The sequence below is a fragment of the Tursiops truncatus genome, chromosome 15 (assembly GCF_011762595.2).
Source record: "Tursiops truncatus isolate mTurTru1 chromosome 15, mTurTru1.mat.Y, whole genome shotgun sequence".
NCBI lineage: Eukaryota > Metazoa > Chordata > Mammalia > Artiodactyla > Delphinidae > Tursiops > Tursiops truncatus.
This window is the reverse complement of record NC_047048.1, coordinates 7,954,544-7,980,370: the sequence shown is the minus strand read 5'-3', so window position 1 is coordinate 7,980,370 and position 25,827 is coordinate 7,954,544. Positions and strand designations below refer to the sequence as shown.

At 49.5% G+C, this 25,827-nt stretch overlaps 1 protein-coding gene and 1 long non-coding RNA gene across 8 annotated transcripts in view; both read right to left on the bottom strand.

The window, feature by feature from the left end:
- CUX1 (cut like homeobox 1) overlaps positions 1–25,827 on the bottom strand; it is a 348,779-nt gene that overhangs the window by 94,581 nt on the left and 228,371 nt on the right. For all 7 annotated transcript variants that reach the window (XM_033839695.2, XM_033839699.2, XM_073791974.1 and 4 more), the window contains exons 6-8: positions 21,369–21,492; positions 17,194–17,270; positions 15,672–15,738 (exon numbers count right to left, since the gene is read on the bottom strand). In XM_033839695.2, coding sequence (XP_033695586.1) covers positions 15,672–15,738; positions 17,194–17,270; positions 21,369–21,492 — 268 coding nt within the window. The remainder of the gene's footprint in view (positions 1–15,671; positions 15,739–17,193; positions 17,271–21,368; positions 21,493–25,827) is intronic.
- LOC141276465 (uncharacterized) lies at positions 5,663–15,663 on the bottom strand. Its single transcript, XR_012326014.1, has 2 exons — positions 6,946–15,663; positions 5,663–6,830 (listed from the first exon to the last, which is right to left on the bottom strand). It is a non-coding gene; the product is annotated as an uncharacterized lncRNA (long non-coding RNA).

Sequence of the window (25,827 nt, the reverse complement as noted above, 5' to 3'; positions counted from 1 at the left end):
GCGGGACTGCCCCGGCACCGCACACCCCGCCCTTCCAGAAGGCGTCTGGAACCACCATCTATTTTCTCGTCTGACCGGACTGGGGGAGTTCTATGTTTCAGCACGAGCCTTCTCATGTCGGGGCCGGGCCCAAGGTTCCCGCTCATTTAAAATAATCTGAGCAGATGCCCATAATAAAGACGAATAGCAGAGCCAGCACACGTGGGTTCCATTTAAACACTGTACAGAGCAGAGCCCCTGCTACAGGCTGTGACGTTTAATTCTCAGCCAAGTGACTCTCCCTGACCACCCACCTCAGCCAGCCGCTCCCGTCCCCTCTGTGCCACGCCCCCTTCCTTCTACTTGCTTTAATTTTCTTGGCAGGACTGGACACTAACTCAACTTTTATTATTATGTGGCAGCCGGCTTTTTGCTCAGAGACTGCTTCCAGGAGAGCAGGCCCTTCGTTTTCATTCATCCAGGGAACATCTTTCAAGCGCCCGGCAGGCCCTATGCTAGGCACTGGGGACACAGTGGTGAACACGGTACCACGATTCACGGAACTTGGAGCCTGGTGAGTAGAGAGAGCTCAGCACACCGGGAAACACAGGGTGTGTCATAAGGAGAAAAATAAAGTGGGAAAGAGGACAGAGCCCGCCAGGAGGAGGCCATCAGGGCTCCGAGAGCAGTGACGGGACCAGCTTACAATGTGGGAGGATCACTCTGGCCGCTCCTTTGCCAGGTGTTATGGGAAAGCTCAGGAGTTGGTCTTCGTCCGGGTGAAGCTAAGATGACACCTAAGGGCAGCTGCTGAGCCTGGAGGTGAAGGGGGGAGGTTTGGGCTGGAAACGTGAACACAGGAGTCAGCGCCAGGGAGATGGAATTTAGTTACAGCAGTGAGTGAGCCTCCCAGGGAGAGGGTTAAGCAAGTGCAAAGACTGAGCCCTGACGCACTGCGGCCCCACCAGTGCCCGAACAGTGCCCTGTACAAAGGAGGCCCTCAGGAGAGACTTACTGAATTGACGACATAGGTGGCACTGACACCTATGACATAGGTGACACGGCCTGATATAGGTGGCACTGCCTCCATTTTTATGAAAGGAGAAATGTCCCTTAGCTTGGACTGAAAATACACTTAACGCCTCCTGTTCATTACCACTGCCGGCCGCAGGCTCTCTGATGCTTGTCCTTTTCCCGTGGCTGACTTAAAGTCACGGCCCATGTCATATTAATGGTGTATGCCCTCCGGTGACCTAAATACCCACGTCGCCTCACACGGGGTTCGAGGTGTGTGACGTGCAGACCCAGCGGGCATCCTCGGTCCCCCAAGGAAGCATTCACCCCGCACAGCCAGCAGGGACCACCTGCTTCCATGCATGTGCGGATCTGACCCAGGCCCATCTCAGCCCCAACCGTTTCATACCCGGAAAAGGTAGGTTTTATGAAAACCACATGAACAAACTATTACTAGGAGCCTGTGTAATGTAGGAAGCACTGTGCAAAGTGCCAGGGCAAAAAATTAGGAAGGTCCAGTTGCCACCCTCAAGACGCTGCCAATCTGACGAGGATGCTTAACCTTTCTGGTGCCGTGGTCCCTCTGGTGAAGAGAATGGACCTCCTACCTGGAATAATGTTTTAAATACAGCAGTCTACTAGGGAAAGTAAATATTTGGAAGTGCATTTACTACAATACTAGAAAACCCCCAAGTCTGTGATCTAGTAACAGATGTTCTTTTTTTTTTTTGCGGTACGTGGGCCTCTCACTGTTGTGGCCTCTCCCGTTGCGGAGCACAGGCTCCGGACGCGCAGGCTCAGCGGCCATGGCTCACAGGCCTAGCCGCTCTGCGGCATGTGGGATCTTCCCGGACCGGGGCACGAACCCATGTCCCCTGCATCGGCAGGCGGACTCTCGACCGCTGTGCCACCAGGGAAGCCCACAGATGTTCTTTTTTTTAAAAAAAAATTATTTATTTATTTATTTGGTTGCACCAGGCCTTAGTTGTGACAGGCAGGCTCCTTTTGCAGCTCCAGGGCTCCTTAGTTGCGGCACGTGGGCTCCTTAGTTGTGGCATGCGAACTCTTAGTTGCGGCACGCATGTGGGATCTGGTTCCCCGACCAGGGATCGAACCCGGGCCCCCTGCATTGGGAGCGTGGAGTCTTATAGACACTGGACCACCAGGGAAGCCCCCGTAACAAACGTTCTTCTTTACTGATGCGCCATATAACGAATCTCGTGGCAGGTCTAAGAACTACTGACATTTTGAAGCAGCGATGGAGATAACCAGTCTTTGAGGTATCTGCAAGGACTGTGATGTGATGTGAAAATACTAGGATTTCCGCTTGCAGCAAAGTCACAGGTCTGTTCTTGTTCTGGTGTGTTGACTTGATTCGCAATGGAAAGAAATGCTACATTGCAGTCAGATTTAGTGAAAATCGAGACCCCTGAATTCTCTCCATGGAATGGGAGAGACCAGAGCCCCCCTCTCACAGGCACACAGAGGCTGTTAGTGTGGGCGCAGGAATGGGGCGTGCAGGGAGAGGGATGCAGGAACGGGGGGTGGAGGGGCAGGGATGTGCTCGTGAAGAAAGGCTGGTAGCTATATATCGGGATGTGGGAGCATGGTGAGCTGGGGAAAGGCCCACGATTCTACAGAGGGGGTCAGAATCGGTAGGAAATGGGTTATGAAGGCAGAGCTGCGTCATGAAGCATCTCGGGCGCTGTGGCATCATTTTTTCAGTGGTGGCAAGAAAGAACCGTGGAGATTCTAAGGACTCATTTCAACAGAATCAAATTTATATTTTGGAAAGATACTTTTAGCAGATACTTGGAGGATGGCTTAGTCCAGGGAGAAGTTGGCAGCAGGCAGATCCGATGTTAAGATATTGAAGGAGCGAAGCCAAGGGATGAAAAAAGCCCAGTTATTGCAGTGACAGTGGAGACAAAGACTTGAGGAATGAGAAGGTCTCAAGGAAGTGTAATTAATGTGGATTAGACAGCAGGGACAAGGAGGACCTTCCGTCTCTGGAATAAAGGAAGACCACGTATGCTCGAGGGAGGGAAAAAAATGGAAGGGAAGCTGCCTGCAGGTTAGAGGGAAGTCAGAAGGGATCATGAGTTTGCTTGAGTTTGAGATGCCTATGTCTAGCAAGGAGTTGGATTTGAAAATATAAAGCTTTCTTTGTTGTACGGTAGAAACTAACACAACATTTTAAAGCAACTATACTCCAATAAAAACTAAAAAAAAAAGAAAATGGAGAGCTTTCTCTTTGGGTATTAAATTTTTTCTTATTGCTTTGTAAGGGCTCTTTATATATACAGGCATACCTCGGAGATACTGAGGTCTTGGTTTCAGACCACCGCCATAAAGTAAATACTGCAATAAAGTGAATCACACGAATTTTTAGGTTTCCCAGTGCAAATAAAAATTATGTTTACACTAGACTGTGGTCTGTTACACGCACAACAGCATTATGTCTAAAACACGTACATATTTTAATTTAAAAAATACTTGAACGCTAAAAAAATGCTCACCATCATCTGACCCTTCAGCGAGTCGTAATATTTTTGCAATGGTAACATCAAAGATCGCTGGCCACAGATCACCATAAGAGATAAAATAACGATGAAAAAGTCTGAAATTTTGAAGTCTGAATTACCAACGTGTGACAAAGAGACACAAAGTAAAGCAAATACTTTTGGAAAATGGCACCAATAGTTTTGCTCGATGCAGGGTTGCCACAAACCTTCAATTTGTGAAAATGCATTATCTTTGAAGCACAATAAAGCAAAGTGCAATAAGACGAGGTGTGCCTGTATACACACTCACACACACACACACACTCACACACACACACACACACACACACACACACACTCTGTCATACACAAGGCAAATATTTTTGCCAGTTTATCTACCAGTCAGTCATCAATCACCAGCAGGCTGTGAGTTTCCTGTGTGAGCTCTACCTTTGCCATGGTGCTTAGACAGGGTTTCCCCACCCCCACATTATAAAAATAGCCATCGGCAATTTCTCCTAATGCTTTCATGGCTTTGTTTTTCATATGTAAATATTGAAAACATCTAGGCTTGACTCTGCACGGGGCTCTGCCCTGACTCTCGTCTTCTGGGTGTTAGCTAGCTATTCTAGCACCACCGCTGATCGAAGGCTTCGTCCTTCCCTAACGCATTTAAACTCAAGCCGTTTTTATAGACAACTTTTTCTAAAAATTTTTCCCCTTAATTTGGAAACTTTCAAAAATACAGAAAGCTACCAGAAGAAAGGGCCAATCAACCATATGCCTACACACAGAATTAACCACTTACGTAACTGGTCCTTTTTCCATTATCGACGACAAATTCTAAATTTCTAATTACATTGGGGCTTTCCATGGAAAACGGAAGTGTCTAATAATCTTTATGTTCTGCAAATCCTACAAACTGGCTTTTTTTCCAGGGTTGGAAAGATCACAGAAATGCATCCAAGTGAAAACAGTCCAACTTAAAAAAGATAAATGAAAAGCTAAAAATATACGCTATCCCATGAAATTTCAAGATTATGCTCTGTTTCTATGCCTAGGCTATGTTGATAACATTCCAAACACTACATAGCTCTAATTTTTTTCTCGCAACTCCTTTAGGTTTGCCTTGAGGGACATCAGAGGGTACACGTGTGGTCACTTGGGGGTTAATCCTCACTGATGCTGAATGCCCCCAGTCTTTGCTCTGTTCAGCAGAGCATGAAATCTCAAAGCTCAGGAGAGCAATGCGGCCGGGCTGCCAGAGTGATGCCGTAAAGCTCTGCATTAAAAATTCATACTGCAGGCTCGCCTCAGAGCTCGGCTCCAGCTGAAAGGAGAGCTGGCGGGGAAATAGGAGACACCCCACTGTCTTTCTGGCAATTGGAGACATTCCTCAACAAACAGCACCTCAGGAAGAGAATGAAAGGGCAAACAAGCCGTGAAGGAAATCAGTGAGTTCAATTATCTAGCTCCCTCGCGCTTTCCTATAGGAAACTTCTCATTCTGAAGGCTGGTTCCCAAAAGTTTGTTTTTTTTTTTAATACGATATCCCAGGACAAAAGCCCTAGACATCCTTGCCTGTGCCCAGATGTTGGGCACCTCTCTTAATTTGTTTTACACCAGCCCAGGGACCCCCAAATTCTCCAGGACGTGTGGAGTCAGGTCTCTGCTGAACCTAAGAGTTGCCCCGATGTGTGGCTGGAGGGGACCACGCTGTTCTCGCTTTAGAAAGTGGGTCCCACACACACATGGCACGTAGATTTCTGAAGGTGGTTATTTCATGGTTAAGGCACTAACGGTCCTGCAATCATTTGAACTCAGAACTTTTTACGCCCAGTGTTAGCAGCACCCAAATGGTAACTGGTTAAGATTTTAAAATTCAGTCTCTTAGGATGATGATGTGACACGAAACAGTGCACTTCAGTCCACAGCTGCGGCATGCAAATACAGACAGAGGTCTTGTGATGCAGACAGACTGATCTTCCCAGGTCACACATGGAAAATGACGGGGTTCTTTAGGGTTGGAAGAGACCTGATGGTGGGGGAAGTGAACGAGCGTTTTTCCAGTGGGCCAGGCAGGGGGCCTTGCAGCTGACAGCAGTGCCGCAGCCCTGTTTCCCGAGGGCATGCCTTCAGATGCTGCGCCCGGCTCTCTGCGGCGGACTGCACACCGCTCGGGAGGAAACTAAGGCCAGAGTAAGGCAAGGGAGCCCTGCACAAGGTTTCTGCACTCACAGCACCAGGAATCAAACCCTGTAGTGACCCTGAGACCTGGGCTCTTCCCCTGAGGCTCACACCACCCCCACATGCTGGACAGCCCCTTCCCCGAAGGCCCCTCCGCGGATGGCTGTGCAGGCCCTGCTGGGAGAGGATCGGAGATCCCAGCTTCTGGCAAGAACCTGGGTGATAAAGTTCAAGAGGCCGAGAAACGGTCAGGCTCCTCAAACCTGCCTGTGGGTTAGTCCAATCTTCCCGTTTTGCTAATGAGGACACTGCCGCTGCCCAGGCAGGGAGCTGTGCTGGCCACACGCAGTGACAGAGCTGGGATCCGACCCAGGGTCTCCTGACTCTAGGCCCAGCACCTTCCACTGTCCACCAACCAGGGGAGGCTGGGACATCTATTAGATCACCGAACAGCAGTCTGCGAACGGGGCCCTCAGAGAATTCTGGCGTCCCAAACTCCCTCGTCCGATGATACCATAGGGAAGCCACCGGAAGATGCCACGGCCACTGGCAGAATGTAAAGGCACAAAAAGACAGGGCAAGGGTGAAGCTTCCTAGTTTAAACCTGTGCGGCAATGACGGCAGTATGACAGATCAGGCTCCCAAACGAGAGGGAACTCAAGGGGTAACCGTCTCAGGGTACACCTACTGATGGGAATACTGTGCGGCACGCATCACATTTCTGAAGAATAGGTAATGACAAGAAAGACATATTTACATGGCAAGTAAAAAAAAGAAAAAAAACAAACTAGAAATGAAAACTGAGTATCAGTCTGATGCCATTGGTAAAAAGTTAAAAAAAAAAAAAATAGAGCACCATATAGAAAAAAGACTGGAAGGAAATATGCCAAAATGTTAAGTTATCTGTGTGTTGTGGGATATAAGTGATGATCTATTTTTAAAAATCTAGAATTTTCTAAATTTCATATAATAAACATGTGTGGCTTTCGTGATTAAAAATAATACATGTCACATAAAAGGAATTAGTCTTCACTGATGTGGGGCGATTCCAAGCGAAAGATAGTTTCCCACTTCCGCCAGCTTTCCTGCCTCCCTTCAAAGGGCGCTTGACTGGTCAGAGTGCGTCAAATCCCCTTCTTCCCGACACTGTGGAAGCAAAGATGTGCAGTGTCACAATGACCAGTGAGGCCACGGCCCCCACTGCAGCCAGGGACTCCCGGGGGTGGGGGTCAGAAATGCACGGCTTCGGGAGGAATCTCACTGAGGGCAGAAGGCAGCGTGAACATTCCAGCCTGGCCTCCATTACAATTCTGTCTTCATGAAGCACTTCAAAGGTTCAGGTGGCTCCTGCCTTCTTCCTAGACCCCAACAGCTTCCTTAGTTTGCCCTTCCAGAGAGCAAACGGACTTGCTGGTCGGGCTCTCAGCACTGCCGAGACTGGTCCCTCGGCTGCACCCCTGAACCACCGGTCTCCACAGCGGAGGCACCCGCGGAGTGATTCATTCAACAAAAGCCTCACGTGTCGATGATGCCAGTGGGCCCGTGGTGTGCAGGGACCGAGGTGAGGGCCCTCCTCTGAGGCAGGTCAGGCGACGTTGCCAACTCTGGGCGGTCTGCAGGGACACGCCCATCCTGTTCCTCGAGCCCCACAAGCAGGAAAGTGCCTCTGATGATGCCCATTTTGCAGCTCATTTGCTGTGCTTTGATCTTCTACAAATTGACGTTTTCTCCAACAGTCCCTTACCCGTTTCCTTTAGCCTCAAACTGTGAGTTCTCCAAGACTGTCCTTCACAGTGGATCAGAAGAACTTCAAGGATCATTAAAAACTCAAAATTTGGGGGCTTCCCTGGTGGCCCAGTGGTTGAGAGTCCGCCTGCTGATGCAGGGGACACAGGTTCGTGCCCCGGTCCGGGAAGATCCCCCATGCCGCGGAGCGGCTGGGCCCTTGAGCCATGGCCGCTGGGCCTGCGCGTCCAGAGCCTGTGCTCCGCAACGGGAGAGGCCCATGTACCACAAAAAAAAAAAAAAAAAAAACCCAAAATTTGTATAAAAGCACGCCAAACCCAAGTGACAGCCTGTGAACACTTTTCTCTACACTACCCTCTCCAAGGACGCTGGATGAATGTGATTGCTATCTCCATATTCATAAACATGTTTGCACACACACGCACATAGGACAGCAATATGCACACATGTGTGGCATGTGTTTTTGTGTGCAGAGCGTGAGCCATGTCTGTGTGCATATCACACCTGTTAACTCTCCCTGCCCGCTTTACTCTGTAGTTCTAGCACCTGACACAATGCCCGCATTTTAACACAGAGTTTTAATATTAGCCGAAGGGGGACTTCCCTGGTGGTGCAGTGGTTAAGAATCCGCCTGCCAATGCAGGGGACACAGGTTCGAGCCCTGGTCCAGGAAGATCCCATATGCCAGGGAGCAGCTAAGCCCGTGCGCCACAACTACTGAGCCTGCGCTCTAGAGCCCGCAAGCCACAACTACTGAAGCCCACGCATCTAGAGCCCGTGCTCCACAAGAGAAGCCACTGCAATGAGAAGCCCATGCATCGCAACGAAGAGTAGCCCCCGCTCGCCGCAACTAAAGAAAGCCTGTGCGCAGCAACGAAGATCCAACGCAGCCAGAAATATATATATATATATATATATATATATATATATATATACACACGTATATATATATATATATATAAAAAGATTAGCTGAAGGGAGGAAAGGTAAAGATTGCCAATTCTCACTGATGCCTTATAATTTCTAGACCACGGAGTCCATGGAACAGGTGAAGAATCCTTGGCACTCAGAGGTCTTTCTACTGGATTTGAAAATATGAAGCCACACCCTTCTTTCTACGCAGTTCCCAGACCAGGGAAAACTCCAGATCAGGGCTGTACTGCTTGGAAAAGGCAAAACAGATTCAGTCAGTGCAAAAGCCTAGGAAAGCCATTTAGGGCTCATGCAGGCACTGACTTTTAGGTGTGAAGAAAAATGCCTGGACAGAGAGGGAAAATCCCAGGAATTCTACAAAATGCACACACCCTTTTGCAGATAAGGTATGGGCAAAAAAAGGCATCATTTGTTCCCAGCAAGTTTGATTTCTTTCTCAGGTTTAAGGGACAGGGGTTTCTTTATTCAAGTCCATCCCCTCGAAACCATCAAAGTAGCTGCTTCTCTATTTTTAGGGAAATTAATCTAACCAGGATAATTACAGCAACCCATACTGGAAATTGATGACTCATCAGAAAGCCAGGAAACAGAAAATGCTACATTCTTAAAGGTACAGCAGGGAGACTCCACTTCCGGACACTGAGGTTGGTCTTTGTAAATGCAGCCGGGGAAGCACAATCTGTCTAACGCGCGTATGCCGCTTACTGAGTTCTACCTGGCCCAGTTTCCTGAGTCTTGCATGTGGAACTGTAATAAAAATAAATAAAAGAGAAATCGGTCTGCGAGGGTACATACCGCGGGGCTCGTGGGGAGGGAGAGAAGACGTGAAACCCTTCAAGAAGGCCGGTCACCCAGGGAGCTGGCACTCCCTAACTCAGCCCTTTGAAGACAGCACAGGAAGAGACTTTCTAGGCCACGGTGGGAGTGCAGAGAGCACTGGATTCTGAGTCCAAAGGACTGGATTTGAGGCCTGCCTCTGTGTTCCCAGCACTGTTTCCTTGTCTATGCAATTAACACCACAAACACTTCCTCCACGACTGCTGGAAAGAATAGACAAGGTATCATGCACAAAGGTGCCATGACACAGTGCAGAGTGACCCGGATGCGTGCACCGTCTTGGTCCCCGTCGAATCTTCAACTGTGGGCATCCTCACATTCTCAAATCTCGTTTGAGGTCCTCCACGCCCATTTCTGGCACACACGCACCCCCTACCTCCAAAACACGGGGTGCAGGGTACAGGCTCCCTTAAACAATTTCAGTAAAGCCCTGAGCCAAGCTCGCCTGGGAGTTTCCTGCTTTCTCAGAGCATAATGCATTTGGTGATTATACATCGGTTTATGTACATGCTAGAGAGTAAATATTCTAAAATGCACCCAAGTGAAGTTCCTCATAAACATCTCTTTTGTAATGTACTATGTAAGTATGTGTGCATACGATGTGGTTCTTTTTAAAAAGCATACAGGCAAGGAATACAACATGAGTAACCTTAAGAAATATGAATTTTACCGGCAGGAAAGGTTTGGGAGGTGCAAATTCTTCTAAGACTAACATTAGCTATAAAAAATGCAGCATTTCAGTGCAATTCAATATTTTCTTTCATCAGAGGCTCAGAGCCTCCGCCCACAAGTCAAGAGGAATGTAATAAGCTGACTGTGTGTGTTACAACTGAAGCTCCTTCTGCAACCAGGACTCTGGGGGACAGAGCAAAGGGGTGGTCGTGGACTTGAGCGAAAATGGGACTTCCTGCACTTTCCCCCAGAATGCTGGTATCTTGGCTGGGAGGGCAACACTGCTCCCACCGTGGGCAGCGGCCACCTAAGCGCAACTACAAGCGAACAGCTGCAGGAGACAGGCGTGGAGTCGGGGGGCAGGGGGAGCTTCCAGGCCTCTCTCCCGGGGCCCAAAAAGCTGTCTGCCCTCCTTCTCCAAGGCCATCCCGGGGAACCACTGAAATCTTAAAATCCAACCTGCTCGACGTTGCTAGAATCTCCACGTTAATGTCAAGTGGGGTGCTAAATCTCTATTTGCTAAGAGAAGGCAGAAGATCTGTACACAGCCTGACCAGCTGAGGAGGACATACGTTTTTAACTTAAAAAAAAAAAAAGCTGAGAAATAATTCATTTATTTAACCCAGAAATGGCTATAATCTGAAACCCTGCAATCCTCTTCCACAGCAACTGTTTTGGCAAGCCCCCCAATGTTCCAACAAATAGTAAACTGTGCTTGCCGTTTGTCTAAGGGACCTTGCATTAATAAACATGAAGAAGAGCACTTTACCTCCCACTCTCAATGACAGGACAAAACAAAGACCAGCTGTATTCATCAATGAGGCCTTGTTCTGCACATAAAGGCTAATTACATTTCGCTTCAAGCCTACACATGGAAAACTTTCCTGCTGCTGTACCCGCCACAGCCAGCCGGGCCGGTCCAGCTGACGCAGGCCGAGGGCTGCACCCAGTCAACGGGGGCTCCCGATGGCCTCGCTGCCTTTGACCTGCAGGCTTCGGTCCCAAGTGGGGGCGGGGATGGTCACCCCAGTGACATCTCCCAGGGACGGACAGGCGACGTGGGCTCTTCCAACCTCCTGTGGAGACGATGCCGTTCAGGCCCGTCTAATTTCAGAAACGCACGCACCCGAGCCCAGGGCAAGCTTGTGGGGAACAGCTTCTACTCGTTGACAATAGAATAGCTTACAGCCATTAGTGACAGTGACCACAGCTGTCACCGTGCTGGGCGCTGCACACACACCTCCTCATTACTCTCCACAGCCACCCGGCGTCCTGACTACTATTATGCCCATTGTACAGGCGAGAAAAGAGAGTCACGGAGGTCAATTAGCTTATCCAGGGACACACAGAGGGTGAGCAGCGGACCCCGGCAATCCACTCAAAGCCCACCTTCCACAGGGCCTCCCCCATCCCCTTCCTGCATTTTCTGTCAACACATTTTTTTAAAAGCCCTCCTTTCGAAGGGAGAAGATAACACTGTTTTGAAATGTTTTAAGACCATTTGTGAGATTTGCCCCTGGGGGGCTTATATTCGTAGGTATTAATGAAAAGCTGTCTAGTCTAAGACAGTATACGTCAGTCGGGCCGGAAGCAGATGGTAAAGTGACAGACCTTTCCCAGAAAATGAAAGCGGGGAGGAATGCGGAGGGGGCAGCTCCGTGTGGGATGTCCAAGATCGAAGCGATTGTCTCCGAAGTTAAAAGAAAGTAGCAATTATTATCTCAGGCCATTCTCTACATTTTTTGTGGCTTACTTATTCTGGGAACCATTTACAGTAAGGGTTTGGCCCTAGGCTGCCCTGTGGTAGCCGTCCATCTATTTGGGAAATGCCGATCCCCATCCGAGCCTCAGTCCAGCCCCTGCGCCCACCATGCCCACCTGCCCTGGCAGATCCACCCGTCGGAGCTTGGGGCTGGTCCTCCAGGAGATCGGCCTCGCCGCCTGGTGTTTTCACAGAGGGCGCTCCTCCTTTGCCTCTAGCAACGCCTCAAACCCCTGGTCATCCCTTTCAGGAAGGCTTCCTCCAGTCCTTTCTTTGGCTCCAGCGGGGTGGGGTCGTGTGCACTGGAGACCCGCCATCCCCAGCGCCAGCTCCCTCTCCCCCTGCCCCTCCCCTGGCTGGGGAGGGGAGGAGGGTAAGGTCAGGGGTTGCTGGCGCTGCCGGGATCCCCGTCGCCTCCCAGAGGTCACAGCTCCTCTCCAGGTGGCCCCTCCAAACGGAGGTGGGGTGAGGTCCGGCCAGTGCTCGCTCAGGGTGCCCGGACCCCGCTGGTCTCCCTCGTCCCCGCTGTGTCCACGTTAAACTCTCTTCTGACCGACCTAGCTAGAGTGGGCTGTCTTCTGTGGACACCCTGACGGCACAGGTGCTGCGCTAACTAATGTCCCCTCCATCACAGCAGGGGTCACGCTGGCTCACAACAGCTTTTCTCCCCCGCACCCCTCCACCGAGCCTCCCCGAGGAGGCCTCCAGGAATGCTAGCGCCGCTGACGAGTGGCTCTGAGGTGTGCCCATGAGGCTCGCTCTCTCTCTGCGCCCACGTGCATGCCACACCTCTGCCTCCCCGCCTGTCCGTGGAGACAAGGACCTCCTGCTATGATCACAGGAGGGGACACACCCCGAGAGCACCCGTGGCCCCGTCAGCAGTTGGTAACAAGAGCCACAGCCCAGAGGCAAAGCATTTTATGTGACAGAACAACTGACCCCCATGCTTTTTTTATTCCATTCTCCGTTTACTCTAGTTCAGTGAAAATGAGCAAGTAACGTGCGGGTTTTCACTCATCTGGATTTGGAGGGAAAAGAAGCTTTCTGGACTCAAGATACACTGATGTGACGGGAAACAGTCTAGAGACATTTCTCCCCGAGCCCCGTCCACCACCACCGCTTCTCGTCAAAGGCCGGTGGGCTCAGAGTTCAAGGAGAGGTCTGGGGGCAGGAGGGCCGGCCTCTGGTGCTCCCCTGGGTAGCCCTGCTGACGCAGGTGACCCGAGATTTAATGATCTTACCTGTCAGATGACAGAGCTGGCGGCTTAGAAACAGCCCCGGGTCCCTGCATCTATAGATGGTAACTTAGGACAAGACTGAAGACTGAAAATCAGCCCGACATCTCAAGGCACCTCTGACCCCTCCCAGGAAGCAGCATGACCTGGGAGCAGGTGACTGAGCTCTTTGCTGGCTGAGAGACGGGAATCATCCCCAAGCGTCACCCTGGCCCCGAGCACAGGGAGGCAGGGAGAGGGTGGGCACAGGGACAAGATGGCCCCTCCTCCCTCTCTCTGTCTCCCAGGCACTCCTGGCCGCCACGTGCCCTCCCTAGAGAAGACCTACAGCTGTGAGCTGGGGAAGGTTAAGTCCTTCCTAGACGGCTGTTCTCGGTGCCGTTGCTGCCTCAAGCCCTAACGCAAACCAGTTACGTGGACACAAATTTTCTGTGTGGCTTTTTGGAAGGCCAAGAAGGAAGGAAGAAGTTGTGGCTCTCAGCCAGGGCCCAGTACTTAGCCATCATATGACAGGTGGCATTCCTGGCTGTCAACTCCCAATAGTTTCTGCAGATGCTTGGTGTCACCAGGCAGTAGGTACACCACCACCCCCCCCCCACCGCATGCAGGGAACACGGCGGGAGACACTGGCTTCTGGAAGTTGAGCTCTGGTGACAGTCTCTGAGCAGCGGTTTTCGAAATGGTTTTTGACTGAGAGCCACGGGAAGAACGACATTTTATGCTGTGGCTCAATAACTCTGTACTTCCAGATTTACACACGAGCTAAAAGGGTCACAAAACAATGCCTAACTTTATTGTGTGCCACGAGCCATGACAGTTTCTATTCTATTCCATTAGTTTGTTTTATATTCTATTTATTACCCAACTAGCCAGTCACCACTCGCTAAAGTGACTTGGCGATTGTGACCCAGTTTGAAAACCATGGGCTTAGACGGGCTTAGAGGTTGGGCTCAGAGAAGTTTTTTTTAAGTGTATAATAAAGCCAACTTTGGTTGACTGTAGATATGCAAGATGTATCTATGCCTTTTAGAAAGAGATGTGGTTTAACAAAAATAAATTAACAGAAACTAATGAGATAATCCAATTTATCACCCCCAAAGTCATCATGAATTTTGTCAGCAAGTAAGATGAGGTGGATAAGAGTGAATGAATCAGGGAACTAGCACAGCAACTTCAGATCAAAGTCTTTTAGAAAAGAAATGCTATAAACTTAAGGCTAGAGCTATGTATCAGACTAAAACATTATAATTAAAAAAATCGAATTTACTGAGAAAAACAACCTACATAGTAGAATAAAGTCCAGGCGGAAACAGTAGAAAAACAAGGATGACACGCGGGCAGAAGAGGGAACCCGCACACGGACACCGAGGAACCCCAGGGTGACAGCAGCTGGCGTGGTGCCTCGGAGGGTACGTCTTGGGAGGTGAGGAACTCTCAGGCTGTGGGCTCAGAGGGGAGGGCGGAGACGCGCGCTTGCCGGCCCACTGACAGTGATGCCCGGGGTCGGAAGCGTTAATACCAGAACCACCAGTTTTCAAAGCGCAATGTTAACGGTCACGGGACCTTAGAACCGGCTCTTTCTGTACCACCTGAAGTCTCATTTCAGCACACCGAGACGGGACAGTGATCTGGCGGGGTCCCCCGGGATTAGACATGCCAACAAGTCAGCCGGAGTCGCCAAGACGGACCAGGATGTTTTAGTCTTTGCGCAGTCTTTGCGCAGGATGTTTTAGATCTCTGCTCATGATCAAAATTGGTTCTGACCACCAGACCTGGGTAGCTGGGCTCTCAAGATCTCGAGCTGCTAAACAACCCAGAGCAAAGGTCAAGGGCCGCCCTACTGCCCCCTCAATGTGCCCTGAGAGCAGCTGGCCCAGCAGCAACCTCAAAGGCCAAGGGCAAAGGTGATGGGACCGAGGGGTGCAGAGTACCAGAGCCCCACACGGAGCAGGCGCCGGGGAGGAGGGCGACGCTGTTCAGAGCCACCTCCCCACTCGCCAGCGCCCACTGAGGCCCGGTGTGAGCACAGCAGGAGATGCTTCTCACTGGAGACACAGCTGTCAGGGCTGGGGTGGGGTGGGTGTTGGGGACGCATGGGTTTCTGGGGGAGGTGGGACAGGAAAAAGTTGTTCGGACTCTAGCCTGGTGTTGTCAGGGGATGATCTGTTGCTCCTTCATCTTTCTTGATTTACGTCAGCATTATTTCTTGCTTCCTGGTGTTCTGCGTGGAGGGTAGGCTAGCCACAGCGTACCCGCAGTGCATCACTGATTTCCTCCCCACAAGACCCTTGTGTGATACACCTGCCCAAAGATACACGCCCCCTCTGGGTGTGTCCGCACTCGGACGCCCAGCACCATAAGGTGGGATTTGAACAAATGCACCTGTGTGGGAGTGAAGGCACAGGTAAGAGGTGATGCTACTGGCGCAGACCAAGCTCCGCAAAATGTCCCAAGTATCACATCTTCTCTACACTGGCTCTTTTTCAAACTTTCTTAGACAAAGGCACAGTGGTGGCCAGGCTTCACAATAATTAAGGAAAGAAGTTTCAGTTGGAAGGCTTGTTCTGAGAGCACCAGATAGAGCTTACTGTCACATCTTGGGTTTTAAACTGATGCAAGCAAGTCATGGGAATGAAACCCTGTTCCTTACAGCAGCTCAGAGGCCGAACATCTTCGAAACCCCGTACCGCTTTGCAAAGTCAATAAACAGGAGGGTGACGCAGGGAAATCTTTCATGGAATAGCAAAATCGGGTGACACCTGACCAAATAATGCCAATGGAGGGAGCCAGGCAGAGACTTACTTGGCGGTAATTTCTTCATCATATTTGGTTTTCAGGTCAAATAATTCTGTTCGAGTTTTTTCCAGCGCTGAAAGGCAGAGGACATAAAACCATAATATACTAACTGTTCACATTAAGTCAGAAAGAAAAAGTATACATGTAATACATTCTCATTTCAAAGGAGGCAAAGATTGCAAAAGGATACACAGCATCCAACAGAAAAATCCCCTTCCACTGCCACCTCACCTCACCCCATGCGCCTCTTCTGAGATAACCACCGTTACTAGTTTATTGTGTAAGTTTCTTGCTTTTAAATAAACTCCACTATTTAAAAAATATTTCCATACCTAACTGCATACATATGTAAGTGTATGTGTGTGTATATATATATATTTCACACCCCTCCCCCTTCATAAATAGGATGATACCAAAATCTTCTGAGATTTGCCCTTTGCCCTTAGCAGGCATATGGACATCTCTCCATGCTGGGACATTGGCAATGACAGTAACAACTTAGCTCTTGTACAGGGCTTGCCACATGCCCGGGGAGTCAGGACATCTAGAAAGGAAGGTGCTGGGTAAAGAGCATGGATGTTTCAACTTCAGATAAATCTCACTCGGCTGGCCTCCCAAGAGTCGATTTACATCCACGTCAATACTAAGAGTGTGACTATTTTCCTATACTTCCACCAACACTGTAAATTATCAATTAAAAAAAAAATTCGACAGTCTGACAGGCAAAACAATCTTTTACTGATTTAATTAGCATTTCCCTGCCTGTTCAAAATTAACATTTTTTCATATGTGTATTGGCCGCGTGTACGTCTTCCGCAAACTGCCTGTTTTCATCCTTAGCCCATTGTTCTCCTGGACGGTTTATCTATTTTTTTTTGATTTGTAGGTGAGCTTTACAGTCTTTGGATAGTATTTGACTGTGAATTTGTTATGATTAGTTTCTCCCACTCTGTCACTTGTGTTTTTTTAAAACGTGGACTCTGAGGTCGTCTGATTTTTCCCCCACATTTAAATTAAATATATAGCGCCATTTCTCTTTCAGAACAAAAAGAAAAAAGGTAGGAAGAAGTTCAAAGAAGCGATAAAAACTCAAGCATCACCTTTTTTGGCATCTAAAGTTTTGAAGGTCTGCTGTTACTGTCCTTAACTTCACAGGGTAGAAATAAGGGGTTTTTTTGCCCTCATTATTGCTCCAAATGAGATGTCAGCCCTTGACAGTTTGGTGATTTAGACTTGTTTGTTGGAAAAAGAGCAGGAAGAAAGGATGGCTTGTGGCAGTGATGCAAATGGGATTCAGAGCCTCCCACCTCAACTGCTCAGTGTGGGTGACTCATGCAGTCGAGGTGGGGAGCTGTGGAGGAGGGGGTCTGAGGCACGCTGGGGCGAAGGCTCCCTCCCTCCTCCAGGCTCACCACGGCGGCGGCGGTGACAGGTGTCAGAGGGGACATGGAGGGACTGGGAGGTGGCGCAAACCTGCCCTAGGTCAGCCCGGCCTGTAGCAGCTTGACCGGCAGGCAGAATAGCACACCTGTTTGCAGAGTCTGGACTTTATGTTCGGCTTCTTCCAGCTTTGAGGTGGTGGACATCTGGGTCTCCTGCAGTTTTCTGAAAAGGAAGAGGAAGAAGCCAGATTGGTCACCTTGTTTAGCAACGCACACATCTCGTGTGTTCTGGAGCTACGGCGATGAGCCGTCTTCGCACGGCTGGTGAGAGGCTCGCGGCCGGTTACAACTCGTAATGCCAGGAGCCCTGACGCCTTGCTCTTTAACACCCAGACTTTGTACCCGCACATCACACGAGGGGAGGTGTATTTCCCGTGGGACTTGACGTGAGGCAACTGATCTAGAAGGTTATCCTAAATGTAGCTTGTTCTTGAAATGCCAGATATTAAAAAAAAAAAAAGGAAGAAAAACCATCATCACGCACTCATTGTTTCCTGAAGTTAGCCCAAGAAGAACGATACATTTACATTTTGCTGACACAATGAAGGAATTTGCTGGAATAAAGGATGTACTGAAGAGATTCGACAGCTGTTCCGTTTCTGTTGGAATGGAATGCAAATTCAACTCTAATACCTAATGGGGACATGCGGAATGTCTGCAGCCACATTCCACGTATTTATATTTCCCATGATCTCCAAATGAATTCCCTGGTCAATAAATAGCATTCCTTCCTCCTCATCGGCAGAAAAATCTCTAAAAATAAGTTTATTATTTTTACATCATATGAATATAACACATGCTCTCATAAAGAAGAAACCTGGGAATACGGAAAAGTAGAAATGGCACAGTTAAAAAAGGCACCCAAATTTATGGAAATCTATGGAAAAGCACTGCTTGCGCTTGCACGTATTTCAATTATAAAACTAATAAATGCTCTGCGTTAAAAAAAAACAAAAAAAACCACCACCACAAATACCATGAGAGCATGGAAGGTAAAATGTCCTTTCCCTTGGGCTCCACCGGCACTCCTCAAAGTTCTTTTGTAGTTCTCTAGAATTTTTCTCCTTGGGCTCCACCGGCACTCCTCAAAGTTCTTTTGTAGTTCTCTAGAATTTTTCTTTACTTTTTTTTTTTTTAATACAATAAAGGGCTTCCTCATTTTTTTTTCTTTTTTTAAAATAAATTTATTTATTTATTTTATTTTTGGCTGCGTTGGGTCTTTGTTGGGGCGTGCGGGCTTTCTCTAGCTGTGGAGAGCTCTTTGTTGCGGTGTTCAGGCTTCTCACTGCAGTGGCTTCTTTTGTTGCGGAGCACAGGCTCCAGGTGCGTGGGCTTCAGTAGCTGTGGCTCGTGGGCTCAGTGGCTGTGGCTCGCGGGCTCTAGAGCGCAGGCTCAGTAGTTGTGGCGCACGGGCTTAGTTGCTCCGCGGCATGTGGGATCTTCCTGGATCAGGGCTCGAACCCGTGTTCCCTGCATTGGCAGGTGGATTCTTAACCACTGCGCCACCAGGGAAGTCCTAGAATTTTTCTATACGTATAGAAATACAATGTAATATGTAACATACTGTAGCATAATATAAACTCAGATGTGATATATTATAGTGGAATAAACACTCCCCACCCCTTTCTTTTAATACTAAAGGGATCAGATCAGAGCACACATGGTATCCTGCAGCTAGCTTTTTCACTTATCTCCGTACTGTGGAAACGTTCTACCCAGCATATATAGTTCGTCCTCATTCTTATGAAACAACTGACTTAACCAAGCCTCTGTGGACATTTAGATGGTTTACCACCCCTTTCTACTGAACAATTCCACAGTGATCATCATAGGTACTGGTGCATAATTCTGACAATGAATCTGTTGGATAAAATTCTAACAGAGGAACTACACTGGTGAAAGGGTATGTGCAACCGTTTTTGTTGTTTTGATAGATATTGAGAAACTTTCCAACAAAAAGCCTCACCAGTTTAAACTCTTGCCAACAGCATTCGAGAGTGTTCTGCTGTGCCAACACTGGATAAAATTAAACTTAGTTTTACTCTGGAGTGAAGCTGAGAATTTCTCTTTGTATGAACTGTCTGCTCAACTCCTTTACCCATTTTTTGCAGCGCTGGGTTTTTTTCTTATTAATTTGTAAGAGTTCTTTGTTTATAAAGAAAATTAGCCCTTTTTCTTATGTGGTGCAAATATTTCTTCCCAGATTTTTGATGGTTGAAAAATGTTGTCCACTGTTACTTGTTTTCAAAAGTCTGTGTGAAATTTTAGGCAGCTGTATTTATATAGCTTTTCTTTTATGTTTAGAAAGATCTCTCGATTCCAAAATTATTAAAAACAAAGTAAATGTGCACGTTTTCTTCCAATATGTACATGATTTAATTATTAATACTTAAATCCTAATCTGTTTCAGTTTTTTGGTGTAAAGAATGAGATAAAGATCTAGCTTCATCCCCCACCCCCAGTGGTCAGTTATTTGCATCTTTTAATATAATCAATCCTTTCACCTAGTTTGAAAAATCAACTTAATAATATTAAAGTCCTATAGAAATTTATTTCCCTACTTTTGTAACGCATAAGTTTGCTCTCTGCAGATGTCATCACGCTGTCTATAATTCAGTATCACGCATTTTTCACTTCGCATTATGCTGGATACATTTCTGGTATAATTGCAAATTCAACAAAACTATTACTTTATAATGGCTGTATAACGTTCCCGTTAGGGGTGGACACTTTTACGCACCCATTTCCTGTTGGCAAAGGCATTTCAATGGCTTGCATTCCCCCCTCCCCTCCCTCATCAGTAATATGGTGAGAAATCTCTTTGGGCACAGAGTGCTTTCCTAGGAGACATATTTAGTGCCAGTTCCACGTCTGCTGGGTCACAGAACCCCGACTCTGTGGGGCTCACTTTCTTCCCAGGGGCTGTGCCCAGCCCCGCTCTCCCAGCAGCGTAGATGCGACATCCCCTGTGGGTCTGGGCTTGGCCCCGAGGGACTGGCTTTGGTCCTGCAGTGAGGGCTTTGGGAGGCCAAGTCTGAGCGCAAAGGGAGGCCAGGGCCATAGCGGTGGGTCAGGCTCTGCCCCCACCTCTGGGTACCTCGCTGGGAGAGTGTGGGCAGGTGCCTAATCTGTAAAATGAGATGGTCTGCTCCGCAGGTCTATCCTGGGCACTTGCTGAGACAACATCTCGAGAGGGCCCGGCAATGAGTGTAGCGGGCATTCTTCTTCTTTTCTAAATGAAGCCAGTTTAACGGTGGCCCAGAGAGGCCTTGGTGATGCCCGAGATCTCCACGGAGCCTGCCTCATAGAAGTCCGAGCAGCTGCATTCCAAGTCCACGGGAAACACCCACAAAACCCCACCACGGGGCCTGCCTCTTCACTTGTAACCAGACTTTTACTGCCTCTCGTTAATGGACTCACGTTTCTTCATGACAGGCTTAGATTTTTAAACCTTAGCTTCACCAGAGTTCTGAGAGACCTGACTTAACGCAGTTTGAATTGGTAAGTTCGACACTCCTATGGTTTTTATAAGAAATCTAACTTTCATTAAGTCATCACACTAGTGAAAAACCAACTCATTATTTGTGGCAAAGTTTTGGGGGAAGCAGGCCCGTGGAAACCTAACACTCACAGCCCTTGGATGGTGCGTTAAGATATCTTGCTGATACTAACTCCTTGGTGTATGGAGCACTGTGAGGTAATGAAAAGAGGCAAGAGACAAAAAAAATAAAAAAAAAAAAGATTGTGTGTGTGTGTGTGTGTGAGTGAGAGAGAGAGAGAGACAGAGAGAGAGAGAGACAGAGAGAGAGAGAGACAGAGATGTTAAATATCAAAATTCACTTAAGGTATCAGGAGCTCAGCATCGCTCTGGGTTCCCAGAGAAGACACACAGCAGGGGACGGTCCCACCCCTCTCATCTTACCTCGGGTACCACCCCTATGTGCCAACCACACACGTTTTGTGCTCAAGCCCCGGCACCATGTGGCCCCGACAGACACGCCCTTTGACACACCTGACACCACCCACCAAAGGGAAAGACTGGTACATTTCACTCAAGGTCATCTCACAATCTCACAAATTACAAAACAAGGGACACCTTTGTTTTTCAAACAAAATTGTGCCTTAGAGCCCCTGGGATTTTGGTTTCCAACCTGGGCTTATTTCACTGGTCCATTTAAAAAAAGCTGTCTTGTGATGTGAAGTGTACAAGTAAAACGTCACGTCAGCACTCCAGTGCGTGCAGATCCCAACACGTGCTCACCTCTCCTTTTCTGCAAAATCATTTTGTAACTTTTGTTCCTTTTCGAGAGCTATGGTCTCGGCTTGGTTCTTCAGAGTCTGTTCATATTCTCGGATTTTCTCTTTAAGTGCTTTTATCGTTACCTCTGCAGAAGGGGGAAAAAATACTCCAGTAAGAGAAGCATGGTTCCATGTGGCTAGATACTAGGCTTTCATAACCTAGGAGGATTGGTGTGTTTTAAACTTTAGCTCTTCAACTCTGACACAAAATCAATGGTTACAAGTCCCTCCGGAGACCTTTTACTCCCTAAATGTTAAATTGAACTTTAAACATTTAGGTTGAGGAGGATCAATGGATTTTGCTGGGAAGAAGAACTATGTCTCTCTAATACAACTTAAGAAAAAGAGGGGGGAAATCAACGGTAAAATACAGTATCATCCTATTGACGAGGCTTCAATTAGTCCTCTACTGAGGGGAGATTAATAACGTTTTAGTGTGGGTTTAAGTACTTTCTTACAAAGAAAACGGTTCATAATTGTGCGTACATTTTGGAAGAAGCCTACTGACCGCCCTGGCCATGGGCTGCAGCTTTGCTGTTTCCCAAGTGATGAGACACACGGTGCACTAAGTGGATGGGGCACCTGTCTCCTCGGCTGGAAGGCACCAGCCCCAGAGCCTGGGTGCTGAGAGCACCCTCCACCGGGGCCAGAGTCTGGCAGACCCAGGCTGCGTGTGCAGAACCGATGACGGGGCCCAGGGAGCCTCAGCGGAGGGAGGGGGAGTGCCAGAGGCGTGGGAAGCAGTGCTGTGTGACGAAGCCCTGCAGGGCCCGGTGCTCAGGACGTAGGGTCCCTTGGGGGTCAGGGCCGCCCCTGGAAAGCCCAGGTTCCCCCACCACCAAGTGCGTGTTTACAGCAGTTGCTTCAGTGACCCAAAATAGGAACACAAGAGCAGATGCAACGAACAGGGCAGGGTCCTAACTCAGACTCGTAAGTGGCTCTAGGGTGGGACCACTCCACCTGCTCCTGCCCCATTCACCCCCACCCCCCTGGGCGGGCCAGCCAGCCCCAGGCAGAGCACCGAGGCCCCGGCTCCAAGGCTGGTGGAGCTCTTGGGGGAACCGCACCTGCCTGGGCGTGGGTCCATCTCGTGGGAGGCAAGGCTGAGTTTCTTGGTCGTCCCAGCACCTGACACAGTGGGTGCTCGGAAAGTGGCTGAGGCATGAGGCTGGGCTGAGCAGGGTGAGGCCTCGACGGGGCTGTGACAACGGGGCTCCAGGCCCACGCGACAATGTCGCCTGCCAGGTCTCTGCCCATGTAAGTGCTTGGACTGGCGGCCCTTGTTCCTTCGGGCTGTAACTCACGTCAGCTTCTGCTCCCTGAGCTGCATGGACACACCGGGCCAAGCGGGAGCCAGGCAGCCGGGCATTTGTACCCACGTGGCTTGGTGCATAAAAGCTAGGGGCTCTTTCGTTAAGATAAGAAACTGGCCTTTTTCATCCAGTGGAACCAGAGGGTTCTCCTCAGAGCAGGAGAGAGGGAATTAAGACCAATGACCTTGGCAGGGCATTTGAGAGACGAACAGGGGGCTTCCTGCCTCTCGGGCTGGGTGTTTGGGGCCTGGAAGAAATGCTCTGTGAGCACAATGGTTAACATGGAGTGACGGGGCCCAGGCTGGGAGGGAGCGGAACACGTCCAAAGCGGATACGACAGGTCACCTCTGGAAACATCTGCACATTCTTTTTAGTCGATGGTCAGTGCGGCTGTAAACACGCAGCATTTCTGCCTTGAGCAATGGGTTGGAAACATCTGGGCAGCCCCTGGGCCCTGGTGCTCAACCTAATGGGTTTCTCAGTGTGACCCATCTATGCTCCTTCCAGGGGAGTTTGGGGCACTAGCCTGGGGCTACCACTCTGTCTGGTGGGGATCTGCCTTCAACGACAGATGCGTTGCCTGCGGGTGACACCTGTCAGAGAGCCAGCTCATGATGAAAGTAGGGTCACATCCAGCCCAGGTGGGCTGCTCAGTGAGCCAGGGGCGGATTTGTCCTGGAGCCTCGGTCCCTCCTCTGGCACCTGGGCCTGGGTCCAGGACATTGCTCTGGGTGTGTCCCAGCTGGGTCCCCTCCATGTGAGCAGGGGAGAAGGGAGAGCGGCGTGGAGGAGAGGACACCAAAGACCTCTTCTCCCACGGGCTGTACCTGGGCCCCGTTCACTCACCTTTACATGGAGTGGGGGAGAGTTACAGCATGTGATAAAGAAACTCCTGTCCTGCTCTAACACTTGATCCATCCACACTACAGCTGTGACGACTAAAACAAGTGATGTGCACCTCAACCCCTTCCAAATTCAAATCATTTTTATACTGGGGAGAGAAGAGAGGAAAGCGCATGTTCCTGGCAGCGGGAAATCGGTAAAGACGCCAAGAAACAAAGAGAAGGACGGGGGGCGACTTCCGGAAAAAGCCACAGCGCTGAGGTAAGAGCAGCTGGTATTTGCTGAGTGTTGGGAACAGCGCATCTCATCTGATCCTACAACAGCCCTTCAGGGTTAGTACGAGAATTCTGCCCCCACCCAAGAAAACGAGGCTTCAACAATGTGAGACCACTTGCTCCAGGTCACACAGCGAAGTGGTGGCAACCAAGGGACCCCGGCCCGGTCTGCTGGCCTTTGGAGCCTTTGTTCTTGAGTCTTGGACTCTGCATTTCTTTCTCTCGCTCTCCCTTTTTTTTCTTTTTTTTTTGCCACGCCACGTGGCTTGTGGGATCTTAGTTCCCCAACCAGGGATCGAACCCGTGCCCCCTACAGTGAAAGCGCCAAGTCCAGTCCTAACCACTGGACAGCCAGGGAAGTCCCTTAGGCTCTGCATTTCATTTAGAAATGTCCATCAGGTGAGGCCTTTGGGGAGGCAATGACCCTGCACTGGGCAACTGGCCCCGGGGCGCTGACAAAACAGGGGCGGGAGGGCGACCGCGCCCTACAACCAAACCAAATCAAGCTGAAGGAGACCCAAGCGGTGGAGCTGCCAACACAAGATGCCGGAGGCCACTGGAAGGAAACGTGCAGAACCAGAATCCACAGGTTCTCTTTCCCCCGGGCGCTGGGTGGTTCTGACCAGAGCCAAGTCCTGCAGGGGGAAGGGAGCATTTCTCTCACTGGACCCCAAGCTCCTAAGTCCTCACCTCGCTCCCCAGCAGGACCAAACTGTCCCTTGTGTCCCACAGGCTCACAGCTCCCTGTGGCCCAGAACGAGGTGGCATCCCCGAGGAAGGGGCCCTCGGGCCTGCTGTCCTCACTGCCCAGGCCTGGACCTTTCTGCCTCTTCCTGGGTCCTTTCCGCGCACGACCCCTCCTTGCCAGCCGGTGTCCAAAGGTCTCAAAACCCAAGGATGCTTTTTTTTTTCTTTTTTTTTTTTTGCGGTACGCGGGTCTCTCACTGCTGTGGCCTCTCCCGTTGTGGAGCACAGGCTCTGGACGCACAGGCTCAGCGGCCCTGGCTCATGGGCCCAGCTGCTCCACGGCATGTGGGATCTTCCCGGACCGGGGCATGAACCCGTGTCCCCTGCATCGGCAGGCGGACTCTCAACGACTGCGCCACCAGGGAAGCCCCAAGGATGCTTTTAACAATCGTCATCAGGGACTTCCCTGGTGGCACAGTAGTTAAGAATCCACCTGCCAACGCAGGCGACACGGGTTCGATCCCTGGTCTTGGAAGATCCCACATACCTCAGGGCAACTAAGCCTGGGCGCCACAACTACTGAAGCCCATGTGCCATAGAGCCCATGCACAACAACGAAGACCCAGCACAGCAAAAAAAAAAAATCATCATCAGGTAATTCTTTCTCCAGCCCTCAGAAGTCCCCCAAGCCGTTTGCTCTCTTTTCTGTCACCTTCCTCACCCACACCCCCAACAAAACCAAACAGGCCCACTTCTACTTGGACTTGGCTGAGAAACCTACAGCGGCTGTCAGATGGGGCTGTGATTTTCCTCAAGACGAGGAAGCCACGAGGTTCCCGATTGGGACACGTCTGGATTTTAGGTGTGGGAGAGATTTCTTTGTTCTTCCCTGACAGGAAAAGCCAGGCGACCTTTGCCCTCTTTCCTTGTTGCCAAAAAGCTGTTTTGTTTTCCTTCGTTAACGTCGTCATGAATAGGTGACAGTGACCAGGACGCCACGGGGCTTACGTATGGGGACGTGGAGGCTGCGGCTAAAGCCTTAATGTATCGGCCTCAGTTATTAAAGGACTTACTGGATGTGACCCTTTGATCACAAGCTGGCTCTCTGACAGGTGTCACCCGCAGGCAGCGCATCCATCTTTGAAAAGGCAGATCCTATCACAGGATGATTCAGGAAGAACTTTAAAAGAATCCTGATCCGCGTTTTGCAGAGGTAAAGTTTTCCTTCTCAATTGCTAAGCATTATTATTATCTCTCTTTAATGACTCTGATTCTTGCCCCACCCGGACTTTATGATGAAGGT